Here is a 14,578-nt window from a genome sequence, read left to right as displayed (position 1 = left end):
GAAGTGTAGTGCCCCTTGTGTTGTGGAGGGGGCGTCAGATCGGCCCCATAATGCCTCTAGGCCTGGACCTCTGTCGGACTCCCATGACTCAGGGAGAGGGCATGTCGAAAGCCGCAAGAGGGTTACGGGGGCTCCCCACCGATCTGGCGTCCCTTCGGCAGAACCTGTTGACGCTTCCCAGGCTGCTAAAGATCGTGCACGTGCACGAATCTTGAAGGATTGCTTCTTGTCCTCCGAGGCGTCCTCCCCACACAGGGGTTGGAGTTCTCGGAAGGACTCGCGCCCCCTAAAGAAGCTTGAGAGAAGAGGACGCTTCACGTCCTCTCTCTCGTCACGAGAGGATGAAAAAGTAAAGAGACCACATTTTCCCTTTTAGAAGAATGCACTGGCTCTTTTTCTAAGGGACATTTAAGGAGGCTCATTCATCTTGCCAGAAGAGTGATTTGAGCCTCCTGCGGGTGAACGCTCATGTATATATCATTTATACATTATTAGGAGGCTCATTCATCTTGCCAGAGAGTGATTTGAGCCTCCTGCGAGTGACCGCTCATGTATACATCATTTATACATTATTAGGAGGCTCATTCATCTTGCAGAGAAGTGATTTGAGCCTCCTGCGAGTGAACGCTCATGTATACATCATTTATACATTATTAAAGAGGCTCATTCATCTTGCCAGAAGAGTGATTTGAGCCTCCTGCGAGTGAACGATCTGCTCATGTATATGAACGCTCATGTATATATCTCTTATACATTATTAAGGAGGTTCATTCATCTTGCCAGAAGAGTGATTTGAGCCTCCTGCGAGTGAACGCTCATGAAGTTAGAGCTGTTTCAACCTCGCTAGCATTCCAAAAGAATTTGGTAATCAAGGACATTTTCGTCTCCTCTCCTCATGGCGCTCCGTATACGTTATGTAACGTCGTTCCGCCTTTACCTTCGAAAAAGCAAAGCTGATAACGTTTGACGGCCGGGCAAGCTGCCTTTTGACAAACAGTCAAACAACTTATGTCTCTGGTCGGCATAAGAAGGGCAATTTAGACGTGAGGAAGCGTTTGGAGGTGCTCGACGTCCTATAAGTAGAGACATTCTCCAGGACGCTCGGCAAGCACCTTGCGGAAGACGAAAAGCCATACGTCTTCCTTTAGTGTTCACACTCTTCAGGACATCGTGCGGCTCTCCATATAGACTCGCATGAGGACGTCCCTTAAAAATATTCAATGTCATACGCAAAACGCGGTTCGTCATAACATTGAGATGTTGGCAAGGTCGCTCGCCAGGACGCCTCTTGGCGCGGGCCTTGCATGCATCAAGGCGCTCAACGAGTTCCTCTCTGAAACGTCGTTCAAGAAGACTTGGTGTTCTCTGCTCAGACACGTTCGTAGCTAAGCAGGACGTTTTTTGAGGACGCTCAGCAGGACGCTAAGCAGGACGCTTGAGGACGCTCGGCAGGACGCTTTCCAGCACGCTTTTGAGGACGCTCAGCAGGACGCTTTTGTGGACATTCGCCAGGACGCTTCGGTGGAAGCTCGGCAGGACGCTTTGCGAGAGAAAAGACTTGTTGAAGGCGTCTTATTTGCTGTTGAGGACATTTCTTTACAGAAATTTTTAAAAAAAAAAGGATTCGGAGTTAGCGGAGAGACATACCCGAATTTTTTCTTCGATCTCTCTTCCTCTTCATCGATTTCTTTGAGAATCGGGAAGATTATATACTTGGATTCCTGGGTGACTTTCGGTCATGTTAAAGGGTTTTCCCCTATTAGCAAAGTGCTAATAGTTTTGTCAAGTCAGGACGTTTTCCCCATTGTCATTTAAGTGGGGGACCCTCAATAAATGGGGTAGTTCTCATTGACATAGTTTTTAAAACGTTTTTATCGTTTAAGCGGATAAACTCATTAACAAATTTCGGAAGAGCTCTCATTCATTTTCAGAGGCTCATCCGGGGTTAAGAGAAAGACTTGTAGACTATCCAGGAAGTCTTTTGTCCAATATCATAAGAACATTGAACGGTCTTTTTCGATCCTCGGTTCTCTCTTGATGATCTCTATTCGAATATTACTCCCTTTTCTTGGAAAGAGTCTTGGCAAAGAGTCAAGGAGTTCTTTTAAAAAGTCTCGTTCATTAGAACGTGGACAGTCGTTTTCCTTTCTTTCTCTCTTCCTCGTCGAGGAAAGATGTAGTAGAGAATTCGATGTTCAAACTTTGCGTCATTTTGCTAACGCATGGGTCAAGTCATATACGCATATCGTATTTACCTCTGCGGATAGAAGCCGAAAGAACTGTTGTTCTAATGTATTTATTTGACACTCCCTTCAACCTTACAAGAGTTTTCGGAGTAAGAACAACTCTTCAGGTATTGTTACGACAACACCAACTCAGCTTCTGTATTTAGCGAATTCTGTTTCGTTTAAATAGGCCTGCTTGAGAGTTTCCTTTGCTCGATAATATCATACCTATTCCTTCGTAAAGGGAGTAGCTGGCAACTCAGGCAGATAGTATTCTGTTCACCATTGAAGCTTTTCTTCGAGGAAGACTTCTCCTTCACTCTTTTTGATAGAGATCGAAGGTGGTCGATCTCCAATCCTTTTTTTGTTTTCTTGAAGGAAAGAATTTAGGATGGAGATCGTTGTTCAGAATACTATAAATATACTACGTATATTAACCTCGCGACATGATTCTACTAAACAGTTGAATTGTCCGAGGGGTAGGCGCATATCCTAGTATTCTACGGATTGCGACTTAGACGAGAAGTATTCTAATTGAACTGCAACACCAACTCAGCTTCTGTATTTAGCGAATTTTGTTTCGTTTAAATATGCCTGCTTGAGAGTTCCCTTTTGCTCGATAATTTCATACCTATCCCTTCGTAAAAGGAGTAGCTGGCAACTCAGGCACATAGTGCGAGACGATGATCAAGGCTGCTGTTACTGGGAGTGTGATCTACGCAGTACCGGCTAGCTCGGTGTCATTGAGCTGGGTTGTTACGTCTCTCTCCCTTGTGGGAATGGCTTAATAAACCGTCTCTCTGCCCTACAATCATGGATTTTAGCCTCGGGTTGAGGAAATTTCTAGTAATCTTGAATGATCATACCTGCCGTTTACTTAGAAAATTTCAACAAGATATCTCTTATACTTGTTAGGTGCGGGTTTACCGCACGGTAACATTCTGTACGAATCTACCGCGGCATAGCACTATCATAATGCTCTCCTGCTTATGCAAAGCGCAGCCTTATTTAGGGAAGGAAGCAGGCTGACTGAGGGAATGGATGAGTTTGCTGGGGACCATTTCCTCGCTGGAGAAGCTTGTTTTCCCTGAATAAACAGCAATTCAGACCTCTACAAATTTTCCTCACGAAGAAATTGGAATAACATCAAAGATCTTGTAATTCTAATTTTCTCTCAACGGCTTGAGGATCACCTCAGGTGATAGCGAGAGGGTGCCAGACATCCGAACAGAGAACAGATGTTCTGGCACATTGTCTGAAAGAATTGGAAGCCAAATTGGTCGGCTCTCCAGTTCCTCGAAGGGTGAGGTTGGATCGAGTGGCCCAAATCATCTCGGATAATTTCTCAGCTCTCTCATAGCTCGAGAAGAGAGAATTGGTTATGGGCTTGGGCACGGAACGTAACGATCCTCAAGAGGTTCGTTAAACTAGTGCACGTCCGTGGGGGTCTTCTCGATCGAAGGCAACAACTACTGACGTCTGAGTAATCCTCACTTAGAAGTATGTCGAAAGTGAGGAGAGACTGAGGGCGTCCTTTCGTTAAGTTTTTCGTAATATTGAAGACGAAGGAGCTTCCTCATAAGTTGTTCCCTTATTCATGATCCTAGAGGATTAGCTTTAGTCGCCACATGTTGGCCTCTAAGAGGTTGGATTCACAGAGGTCAGGTAATTCAGAGAATTGTCCAAAGACCCCTTCCCTAGAGAATCGGTGTAATCTAACATCGTCACTTAGTGAAGTATCTAATATCTCTCCTCTGAGTCTGAAGGCGTTCAGACTATCGAGAAGCGATAAGATCTTCAAGATTATTAGCAGTCTCTTGGCCAAGACAAAGCAGTGCTGCCTATTTTCAGTTTTCAATCGGAGGGGGCCGTTTCTGGAGATAGTGAAGGGAAATGACTGTTCCTCCACCTCGACCTCTGTGAATTTCGTTATGGTTCTATCTTTCCGTATGAAGTATGAGATAAGATAGAAGTCCTAACTATTGTAGAATATGCAAATATGTTGTTGACGGCCTCTAGGCTCAGAGATCCGGTTCTGTCAAACAACAAAGCTTCACGATCTTGAGGTCTGTGGAGATCTTGAAATTCTCTGGATCAAAGGTTCCGGCATGGAACTTAGACGTAGTCTGAGTTTCTGATGCCAAAAGCATTTCGAACCTATCCTTTCTGCGAACTTAATACACGTGACCAGAAAGGCTAATATTCTAACCGCTCTAGCCCACGGCAAGGGGAAGGGTTAGTGAGGTTTTAGCCATCATCAGAGGTTTTTGGCTTTAAAAGGACATAATGCGGTCTGTCCTCTAAGCCTTCCGTTCTTGATAAGAACGAAAACCTGTCTAACCCTTGACCCGAAGGCTTGGAGACCAAGGGTATGGCACAAATTATTGGGCAAGGGCATTAGAGAGTCCTGTGCCCTGTAGGGTCTCTCAAGTTTTATCTTGATAAAAACTATAGAAAGTCAAGGTCAACGGACAATCTGCGGTGTTCCGTAAAAAGACCAAACTGGTTCATGTCCAAGAACACCCTGGCATTATAGCCAAGGAGTTCTTTTAAGAGGTCTCATTCATTATGTTTGCATAAAGATTTGAGATTTTTTTTAATATCAATGCTCAAGAGGTGAGGGCGCGGCCTCGGAAGCATTTCAACAGAGCATGACACCCAGTAACATCCTGAGTGTCACGCTTTAGCGAAGCAACTCTGGGTTCGCTTCACACTCCCGACAATCTGCGGTGTTCCGTAAAAAGACCAGACTGGTTCATGTCCAAGAACACCCTGGCATTATAGCCAGGAGTTCTTTTAAAGAGGTCTCATTCATTATGTTTGCATAAAGATTTGAGATTTTTTTCTTAATATGAATGCTCAAGAGGTGAGGGCGCGGCCTCGGAAGCATTTCAACAGAGCATGACACTCAGTAACATCCTGAGTGCCACGCTTTAGCGAAGCAACTCTGTGTTCGCTTCACACTCCCGACGGGATGTGAAGACGACATTTCAGATCCGTAAGTCGCTAGGACCATACATATCCGTAGATATATTATTGGGTGCAGGAAGCAACACGAATCCTATCCTATAGAAAAGGGATAGGTGTGCTTTTAACTTTTGAAGGGTTGGTCGCTTGAGGCGCGTTCCTTTTCTTTAGCCTAGAAGTTATGGAACTAACTTTGATAGGTTAGGTCAGGTGGTGGTTTTAGCTTCGGTGCCCTCAGAAGTATGGTCATATGGTCTAGTCACATTGTGGTCACGCCCCCGTTGACAGATCATCTAGAGCGCACCAGCATTACAGGTCTCTACCTCGCTGGCAACTCTAGTAACACAGAAGCAGACTTTGGTGACAGTAATCACGAAGTCGGCTATGCTAACAGGTCAGGAACCAAGATGTATATCATCTACTTAATTTAGTTTCCCTAAAATCCTATTCTGTCTCTTCTCACCATCCGAAGGTGGGATTCAGCTATATATATATCTGTCAGGTAAGTTTCATGAACAAAATGTTATTGTTATAATACAATTAAGTTTGTTCATACTTACCTGGCAGATATATATAATTAAAGTGCCCACCCACCTCCCCTCAGGAGACAGTGGCACTGATAAAATATGAATAGAAAATGGGAATAGTTCCTGATATCCGCCTCCCAGCGGCGGGAATGGGTACTACCACCTGGCCGCCCACTGCGTGTGCCGCGAATTTTTAAATTCTGTCGGACTTCAGAAAATACAGCTATATATATATCTGCCAGGTAAGTATGAACAAACTTAATTGTATTATAACAATAACATTTTAATGCTTTGAGTGCACTAAAAACTATGTAAACTGCATTCTTATTGCATTTTGCATCAAAAAAACTTTCAAATATTGATTATTTTGCATTTTTGGTGTCATATTTCTTGTGCCAGATCAGCTATGTAGGCGTCGTAACCCTGGAACATGCGTTGTAACCCTGAAAATAATTTCTGATGAATATAATTGAGAAGCGCCTTAACCTCGGAACATTGTAAGCCGAACCCGTTGTAACCCGGGGACTGCCTGTAACTGCTTATTGACCCCTCTGTTAGGTATGTATCAGTACCAATGCTCTATTATCAACGCTGATAATGGGAAATCGGTGCATTTCAGCATTGAAAATTTCCATCACTAGACAAGTCCAATAAAACTGGATCACCTATATTACCAAGGCAGCTGATAACCAGAGACTGCCTGTACAATGATTGTCAGCACACAGTGTGCACTGAATATATGTAACAGTCTTATTTCCTCGAAAAATCCTGTTACTAAATATATATGAGTACCTATTTATGACAACACTTTTGTTTTAAATATATATTATCAGTGGACAATACACATGAATATACACATAAGATCATCAATAGTATTTCAATGAAAAAGTATTAGCAGCTCAGTGTGCTTTACTACAGACAAGCTTTGGATCTCCTAATACAGTCTTATTGTTAACAACCATGTTCCTGCCTCCCAACTGTGCTCATTTCTAGCTGCCCCAATCTAGACATTCATAAAGAATGTGTTTCATAACTGGAACCCAAAGTATGTACAATCACATACACAAGGCTGTCAGTAAGCCAAATGACAATCTGTAATTCAGGAATTGAATGTGTAGATTCAGAAGAACCACAGATTATGGAAATGAAAAAGATTGGTTTGTATATAAAAGTCACTTGCATTTTATAAAAAAATGTTCTGTGAAACTTTCTTGAAAGTTATGAATTTACTGGTGTCGGAAAAGCTTTAATAGAAAGCTTTGCTAATTACTTAATATCTCTTACAGTTAATTAAGAGGTGGAATAGTTAGATGAGCATTTAAAATTTTTTTATTTAACCTTTACAGGTAACAAACTTTGAGGGGGAGCAAGAAGAGACTGAAAAGTTGTTTTCAAGCTTACGTTCGGAAGTGACTAGCACACGTCAGCAGGTTGCAGATCTCAATTTACAACTCTCCAACTCATCTCATTTACAGGAGCAGTTACAAGAGTAAGCCAAGATTCTTTATACATATTTACATTTTTAACAAAAAGGGGGGGTCCATACAATAATTCTTCCATTGAGGAGTGAGAGATGTCTATTTCTGGTGATAGAAGTTCACTCTCGACGTGGTTTGGAAGTCACGTAAAGCTGTTGGTCCCGTTGCTGAATAACCGCTGGCTCCATGCAACATAAAAACACCATACAAAAAAACAAAAACAAACATACAATAATTCAAAGTCTCAACATTTTATAAAATAATTTCCTTATTATTCACATGCAGAACAAACCCTCAGTCTTAACAATAGGATTATTTCCCCGTGCAAGCTGGTAACTGGTCGGTACAATCAGAGATTGAAAGGTATTTAGTGCTAAATGAGCATTAGAGGTATCTGGTGATATTATCATCACCACATGAGAGAGAGAGAGAGAGAGAGAGAGAGAGAGAGAGAGAGAGAGAGAGAGAGAGATATCTTGGTACTATTGCATTGAGTTCTTATTCACTTTTTGTTCAGTCGTAACCTTTAAGTTAGATTGCCTTTGAGGGTTAATGAGAGTCCATGACGATAAATGATTGGGTAACATTTAAATCTTGTTTGTTGCATGTTCAGTTGTAACCATTTAAAAATTTTGTGCTTAGTTTTTAAACAGTAAACCCCCGGGCTTCACAGGCTTGCAATTTGCTGACTCACCGATTCACGGATTTCTCTATGGAACATATATACATGTTATTCGCAGAAAATTTGCCTGTTCGAGGTATTTTTCACTGAGATACTCTGTATTTTCATATCATCTTCATGACTGAATCCACCTTGTTATAAAATTATTAAAATACTCTGGTATAAGCATTTTTAAGAGATTTTTGTTTGGGTTTGAACTATCAAAATAGGCAGTTCTAAGTATTTGTAGAGGGGTTTTAAGTATTCACGGATTTTATGTAGCTGTTCGCCGGGGAATAGTTTCTGGGGGTTTACTGTATACTGTCACTTTCATAATAAATTTTTCCTACTTTCATAGGGAAAGAAAACAACTTGCCACAGCCAACCAAGAGGTTGAAAGATTGCAATCTCTTAACAATGAAATCGAAGGTGACCTTTTGTCATGCCGTCAGAAAGAAGCTGAACTCTTGGCCTTCACCCAAAAGTTGACTGATAAAAATGTACAAATTCAAAGTCAGTTCTCAGCTCTGCAGTCAAAGGTAGGTAATAGATATGTAGCCAACTTAGCCCAACAATTATATGAGTAATATACATTCATTGACAGATTTTATTCCCTTGTTTTTAATGTATAAGAACTTTAAAACATTCTAGGTTACTGAACCTTAGAAATTTTAAAGCTTTGCTTTACTTGCATGCCAGAGTAGCCAGAGAGAGAGACGAGAGAGAGAGCCGAGAGAGAGAAGAGAGAGAGAGAGAGAGAGAGAGAGAGAGACTTTAAACCATTTTAAGTTATTGAAGCTTATAAATCTTAGAGGTTGTAATGAAAGTCCAAGATGATAAATGATTAGGTAACATTTAGATCTTGTTTGTTATGTGTCCAGTTTTAACCATTTAAAAATTTTGTAGTTTTTTTCTCTCATCATACAATGCTAACAATTGTGGATGAATGACTTTTTTGTGTTAAGTAGGTTTTAAACTATATCTTGAAAATTAAAAGTACATTTGACATGCAGCACCTGAGGTTTCTTTTATTCTGGTTTCAGCTCTTATCAAACTACAGTAATTAAACTAAATCAAGCAGGTGATGTAAAGGCATGTAACCCTTGGGAGTATCGTGATTCCACTTTATTCTGTATTCTGTGAAGTATAAATACTAAGGGTAATTGAATTGTAATTATAGTTTGTTCCGATACGTAATACAAACCCTCGGTCCTTTAACAATAGGAGGTACTAGCGGCAGCTGGGACGGTCGTAAGCTTCGAACAAGGGGAGAACGGTAGTTAACTGCTTGTCCGATCGTGCGCGCGCCCGCCCGCGCCCGAGAGGTGAAGAATCACTTTTGCTTTCGGCCGCGGGTGTGAAGGACGTGTTCGTCATCGCTCTCTGCCCGCTTCATCGTCGTATGCTTTGTTTATATGTGTTTTTCTACTAATGGTTTGGTTTGACTTGAAAATGAAACTGTAAGTACACTGTTTTCATTTTCATTACTTAATTATGAATCAACATGGAGCTATCGCCGTAGAGACGGCGATTTCCGCTCTTTTCATGAATTGAACCCTTGAATTATGTCTCGGTGCCGAGGGCGGGGCGCACTCACGCCGAGTCATGTATTTTGGGCGAAAGTGTGTAATTGAAAGATGTAAGTACTCTTTTTCATTATATTTTTGCCCTTGCGTTCGTTGCCGAGAGCTTGATTGCGCTCGCAAGAGCCTCTTATTTTGTATGAATAGAATGCAATGAAAGTGGATTCGCAATGCAGTTTTCTTTTCATTTTCATTTATTAATTGCATCAAATTTAATTTTGGATCAAATTCCGCTCTTACCCGGGAATTAATCCTTACGATTTATTGCTGTGAAAGTGAAAATAGCAAGTGCAGTATTGTTCATTTTCATATATATTTATGATAGCATCATATTATTATGGATCAAGTTTCCGCTCTTACCGGGAATGATTTTTTCCCTCTTTAAGTTCTATGAAGTGAATCGCAAAGTGCAGTATTCTGTTTCATTTTCATATACTTTTCACTGCTGTGCGGGGGTAGGGAAGCGCGGTCTGCCAGGAAGTCGTCGGAAAGCTCTCCCCGCGACTCCCATTGGTATCCGATTCTTTCGTCTTCTTTCCTAGACCCCCCCGCTCAGTCTTCCTACGTATTTTGTTTTTGGGGGTCTTCCTTGTCCGTTTCCGGGGTCGGGTTGGGGGCATTTGTCCCCTCCCCCCCCCCCGTGCGTGAGGGAACCCCTCTTACTAATCTGTCTGTGCTACCGCAGGTGCTACAGCCGTGGGAGACGACCGTGGACAGGTATGGACCACTGCGGCTGCAGGGCGTGCCTAGCATCCACGATCTGCTGCAGAGTCTAGCGAGGTCTGGGGCGGTGACCTTGGAGTGGTCTCCACTACAACCTTCACGGCCGCTTATGCTGCTTCCTCCGCTGGTCTACACCCCATGCTGTGTCGTGACGCCGGTCTGCCGCTTCTAGGGCCGGTCGCCGCCGTACCGAGGAGGGGTATGCCGCCGCCGCCTGTGTTTCTTCGTGTTGCCTGCCCCAGACTTCCGCTGTTCCAGCAGCTCGCCCCTGGACCGGCCGCCAGTACCACGCTGGCTGCCGATGATTCTACGAGGCGATGGCTGGGCCTGCCGTACCTGTCGCTGATGTGGTTCCCGCTACTGGCTTGGCTGTCCCTTCTGTGTTTACCGCTGCCGCTGTTCCTGCCGCTCCTGAGCTGGTTGCTGTTCCTGTCGCTCCTGGTTCCTGCGCCTGTCTATGCTGGTCCTGCCCATGGTGTGTCTTCCCAGTCCCAGGTCCTTCCGGACAGGTGCAGTCGGGCCGTGTTGCTTCGGCAATAGGCCCGACTCCGGCCTGGATGGAGGACCTGACGACTGTCCTGCGTGAGCTGACGAAGAAGAGGAAGGTGTCATCTTCGTCTGTTGCTGCCTCTTCCCCTTCGACTTCTAAGGCCCATAAGCCGAAGAAGAAGAAGGCTGCCTCCCCCCCCTAAGAAGTCTCCTTCGGGAACTTCTAAGGGCCCGTCCCACCTCGGTGGGACGGGGGTCCTTCTGCTGGTCCTCCTGCTCCTTCGGGAGCGGGGGCCCGTCTCCCCTTCCGTAATGGAAGAGATAGACGGGGGACCAGAGGAGTATCGGTTAGCTCTGGTACTTCCTCGCCTGGTGCTAGCGGCGATGCCGCTACGCCAGGTTCCGGCTCGGTCTCTCGTTCGCGGGAGATCCCGAGTGTACGCTCTCCCTCGGGAGACCGTGCAGCCAAAGTTTCGGCGCCAGAGTTCGCTCGGCGCCAAGACCACGGCACGGAGCAGAAGGCTGGCGAGAACCGCTCAGGTGACTCTCGCAGCGACCAGCTGGTAACCGGGTTTTGTTTCCCCCTAAGAAGACTCCTTCGGGAACTTCGAAGGGCTCGTCACATTCCGGTGTGACGGGGGGGTTCTTCTGCTGGTCCTCCTGTTCCTTCGGGAACGGGGCCCGTCTCCCCTTCTGAGAAGAAGAAGAAGACGGGGACCAAGGGTGTGCGCTGGCTACCGCTGGTACACCCTCGCCTGGTCTTGGCAGCTCTGCTGCTAAGCCAGGTACCGGCTTCGGTTTCTCGTCCGCGAGAAGTTCCGAGTGTACGATCTCCTTCGGGTGACCGTGCAGCCAAAACGTTAAGACGCCTGAGTTCGCTCAGCGTCCATGACCGAGGCACGGAGCAGAAGACTGTCGAGAGCCGCTCAGGTGGACTCTCGCCAGGCCAGCGGCCGCTCCTCGCAGCGACCAGCCGGTACCTCGGGTGACGTGACGGTCTCTGACCGGCCACGGGTTGAGGCTGGGAAGAGGTCCCCCAGGTCCCCTCGACCGACGGTACCAGCCTCGGCTGGTACCAGCGGTTTGACGTGCCGCGAGGACGCTCACCGGTCTCACGGCGAAAGCGAGCTCTGCAGGTCACCTGACCGCCGCTCCCACAGGGACCGGGCGGATACGGTGACCAGCAGCAGCTCGTCTGACGCACGGGACCGGGGTCGACGTGCTCAGTCGAGCCGCTCGCCACAGGTGAGCGGCACGGCCAGGCCTGCAGATCGATCCCCACCGCGGGTTGGTGATCGGCTGCAGCCCCCCACGTACGCTGTCCTGCCAGCGAGCGGGGGGGGGAAGCGTCAGGTCTGTCTCTCCACTACCTTCAACTTCTCGGGCTACACCGGGAAGAGCGAGGTAGCTAGGAGTGATCGTGAGAGGTGCGCCGCTCACGATCCCGTCACGACGCCGCACGTGCCACGTATGGTCTTAGGACCAACCAGGACGTACGCGCAAGTGATTGGAGGCGACCGTCAGGGGGAGAGGGGGTAGCGTCAGTTCTGTCTCTCCGATACCTTCAACTTCCTCGGCATACGCCAGGAAGAGCTAGGTATATAGGATGTGATCGTGAGGAGATGCGCCGCTCACGATCCCGTCACGACGCCGCACGTGCCAGGTTGGTCTTAGGACCAACCAGGACGTACGCGCAAGTGATTGGAGGCAACCGTCAGGGTGTATCTGTTGCTGGTCCTTCTTCTGAAGGAGGAGGGTCCTGGGAGCTGCTCTTGTTGGAGGGACTGGACGGTCCATTACTCCTCAAGACGCTGTAACTTCCGAGATCAGAGTAACTTTACCCAGGTTATTGCACTGATATTCGTCAGCACAAACGACAGGGGGGAAGGATCGCCGCTCCCACCAGCAGAGCCCATGTCTCTGCTCGAGTCGTTTTGGGGCCCGAGAGGGAACCCAAACCGACGGTGGTATGCCGCGATCGGAGCTTACCGATTCTGTCTTGAACCAGAGTCTCTCGTCTCCGGACAAGAAGGCTCTCTCAGTTCTGGCCGGTCGATCAAGCTACTTCCACCTCCTCTACTGCGACAGCGGCGTTTCTACGTGTCTTCGGACACCGTATTTAAATACTCCTTTCGGTCCTCCTGAGAGTTTTCGACCTCGACGAGGACTGGAATGAGTCGGAGGACGGTATCGGCTCTCTCCTGTCAGGTGTCGATCAGCCCCACCCAGACCGACCGTTCACAGTGGCGGCAGACCCTTACCTACAGTGAGAGTTCGTAACCCTCCTCGGGAAAAACGTTTTTTTTTTTCTCCTGACGATAACGTTTTCCCCAGACTCTGAGAGGCCATCGCCGCAAGGCGATGGCTGCTCCTACTCTTCTCCAACTGCTAGTTCCACTGGGAAGGCGAGCGAGTATCCAATTCCTCCCCCATTCCCTCTCTCCTTAACGGCTACGAGGGAAAGGGGAAGGATCCTACAGAGATTTCTCTGTAGGATCCTACGTTGGGGACTGCGCTACCAGAGGGGACCTTCGGGTCCTACCTGACGTAAGCCCCGGTCCGTTGAGGAGGGGGGGGGGGATCCTGCCCCATTCTCGATTTCTACGGGAATCGAGAGGACCACCAGCCGATATCGTTTGACGAATTCGGTGGGGGTTTCGCAGACTGCTTAGAATTCTACGGAATTTCTAGCGCATTCAGAGTGGTTTGGAGTTTCTTACGATCTCCAAACACTTAGGCGAGACCACGGTCCAAAGTGAGCGAGACAGAATCCCCGATATGTTACACGATAATCGGGAACCTCGCCTATGCTCGAATTCCTGGAATTTCTAGCAATTAGGAAGAAGACTGCTGCTGAAAGAAGACTATCTCACAGTAGGCGACCAACCTGGAATAGAGAAGAACGGACGGTTATCCAGTTTGGCTGGAACTATCGTCTTAGTATTCTGTTCACCATTGAAGCTTTCCTTCGAGGAAAGACTTCTCCTTCACTCTCTTTAATAGAGAACGAAGGTGGTTCGATCTCCAATCCTTGATTTGTTTTCTTGAAGGAAAGAATTTAGGATGGAGATAGTTGTTCAGAATCCTAACAAATATACTACGTATATTAACCTCGCGGACATGATTTCTGCTAAAGCAGTTGAATGGTCCGAGGGGTAGGCGCATATCCTGGTTATTCTACGGATTGCGGGACTTAGACGAAAAGTATTCTAATTGAACTGCAAACCCGGGTTGCCTGCAACCTCCCGGAGGGTTTCCAGTTTCAATTTATATACTTATGGTGTTGTCACAACAACACCATTTTAGCTTTTTATATTTACCGAAATTCGTTTCGCTTAAATATAATTGCTCGAGCATATCTTTTTATGCTCGGTGGTTCTAGCCGAACGCATTCCTTCGTGGAAAGGATTACTTGGCAACTCAGGATGACGAGTCAGCGACAGCTACTGCGTATTGAATTGCCCGAGGCATTTCAGTATCAGCTGCCGCTTTGAGATAGACGGTTGTTTATGTCTTTCTACCTGCTTTGATTGAATAACAACCGTATCTCTGCCCAACAATCACGGACTTAAGTCTCTGATTAACGGGGATTCTCGCATACATGAATGAACCATCTACTGCTGAGAAACGCTAGTATTCATCGTCTTCGGTATTGCGAGAATTTTAAACAGAGATATCTATTCGACTCTCACTCTCGTGTTTAAACCGCACGGTAACAGAATTCTGTAATAGTCTCTTGCTGCATCGTATCCCGATAATGCGAATGATTTTTGCGGAATCTGAGTTTGTCCTCAAAATATCTTGTATTCGGAGGTGTACAATTGTTTCATTGTTCAACTCCCCGGATTAGCAGATGTATTGAAAGACATCGCCTACTCCCACACCTGCCAGCTCTACTTCCAAACGTTCAGCCCATGAGAAGCAG

The 14,578-nt window shown here is 46.1% G+C and overlaps 1 protein-coding gene across 2 annotated transcripts in view; it reads left to right on the top strand.

The window, feature by feature from the left end:
- Positions 1-14,578, top strand: part of LOC135207041 (coiled-coil domain-containing protein 186-like) — a 79,094-nt gene that overhangs the window by 47,260 nt on the left and 17,256 nt on the right. For both annotated transcript variants that reach the window (XM_064238670.1, XM_064238669.1), the window contains exons 7-8: positions 7,066-7,208; positions 8,217-8,397. In XM_064238670.1, coding sequence (XP_064094740.1) covers positions 7,066-7,208; positions 8,217-8,397 — 324 coding nt within the window. The remainder of the gene's footprint in view (positions 1-7,065; positions 7,209-8,216; positions 8,398-14,578) is intronic.

This window comes from Macrobrachium nipponense, chromosome 31 (genome assembly GCF_015104395.2).
Source record: "Macrobrachium nipponense isolate FS-2020 chromosome 31, ASM1510439v2, whole genome shotgun sequence".
In the NCBI taxonomy this organism is placed as follows: domain Eukaryota; kingdom Metazoa; phylum Arthropoda; class Malacostraca; order Decapoda; family Palaemonidae; genus Macrobrachium; species Macrobrachium nipponense.
Note: the sequence above shows the minus strand (reverse complement) of the source record. Positions and strands in the feature narration are given on the sequence as shown.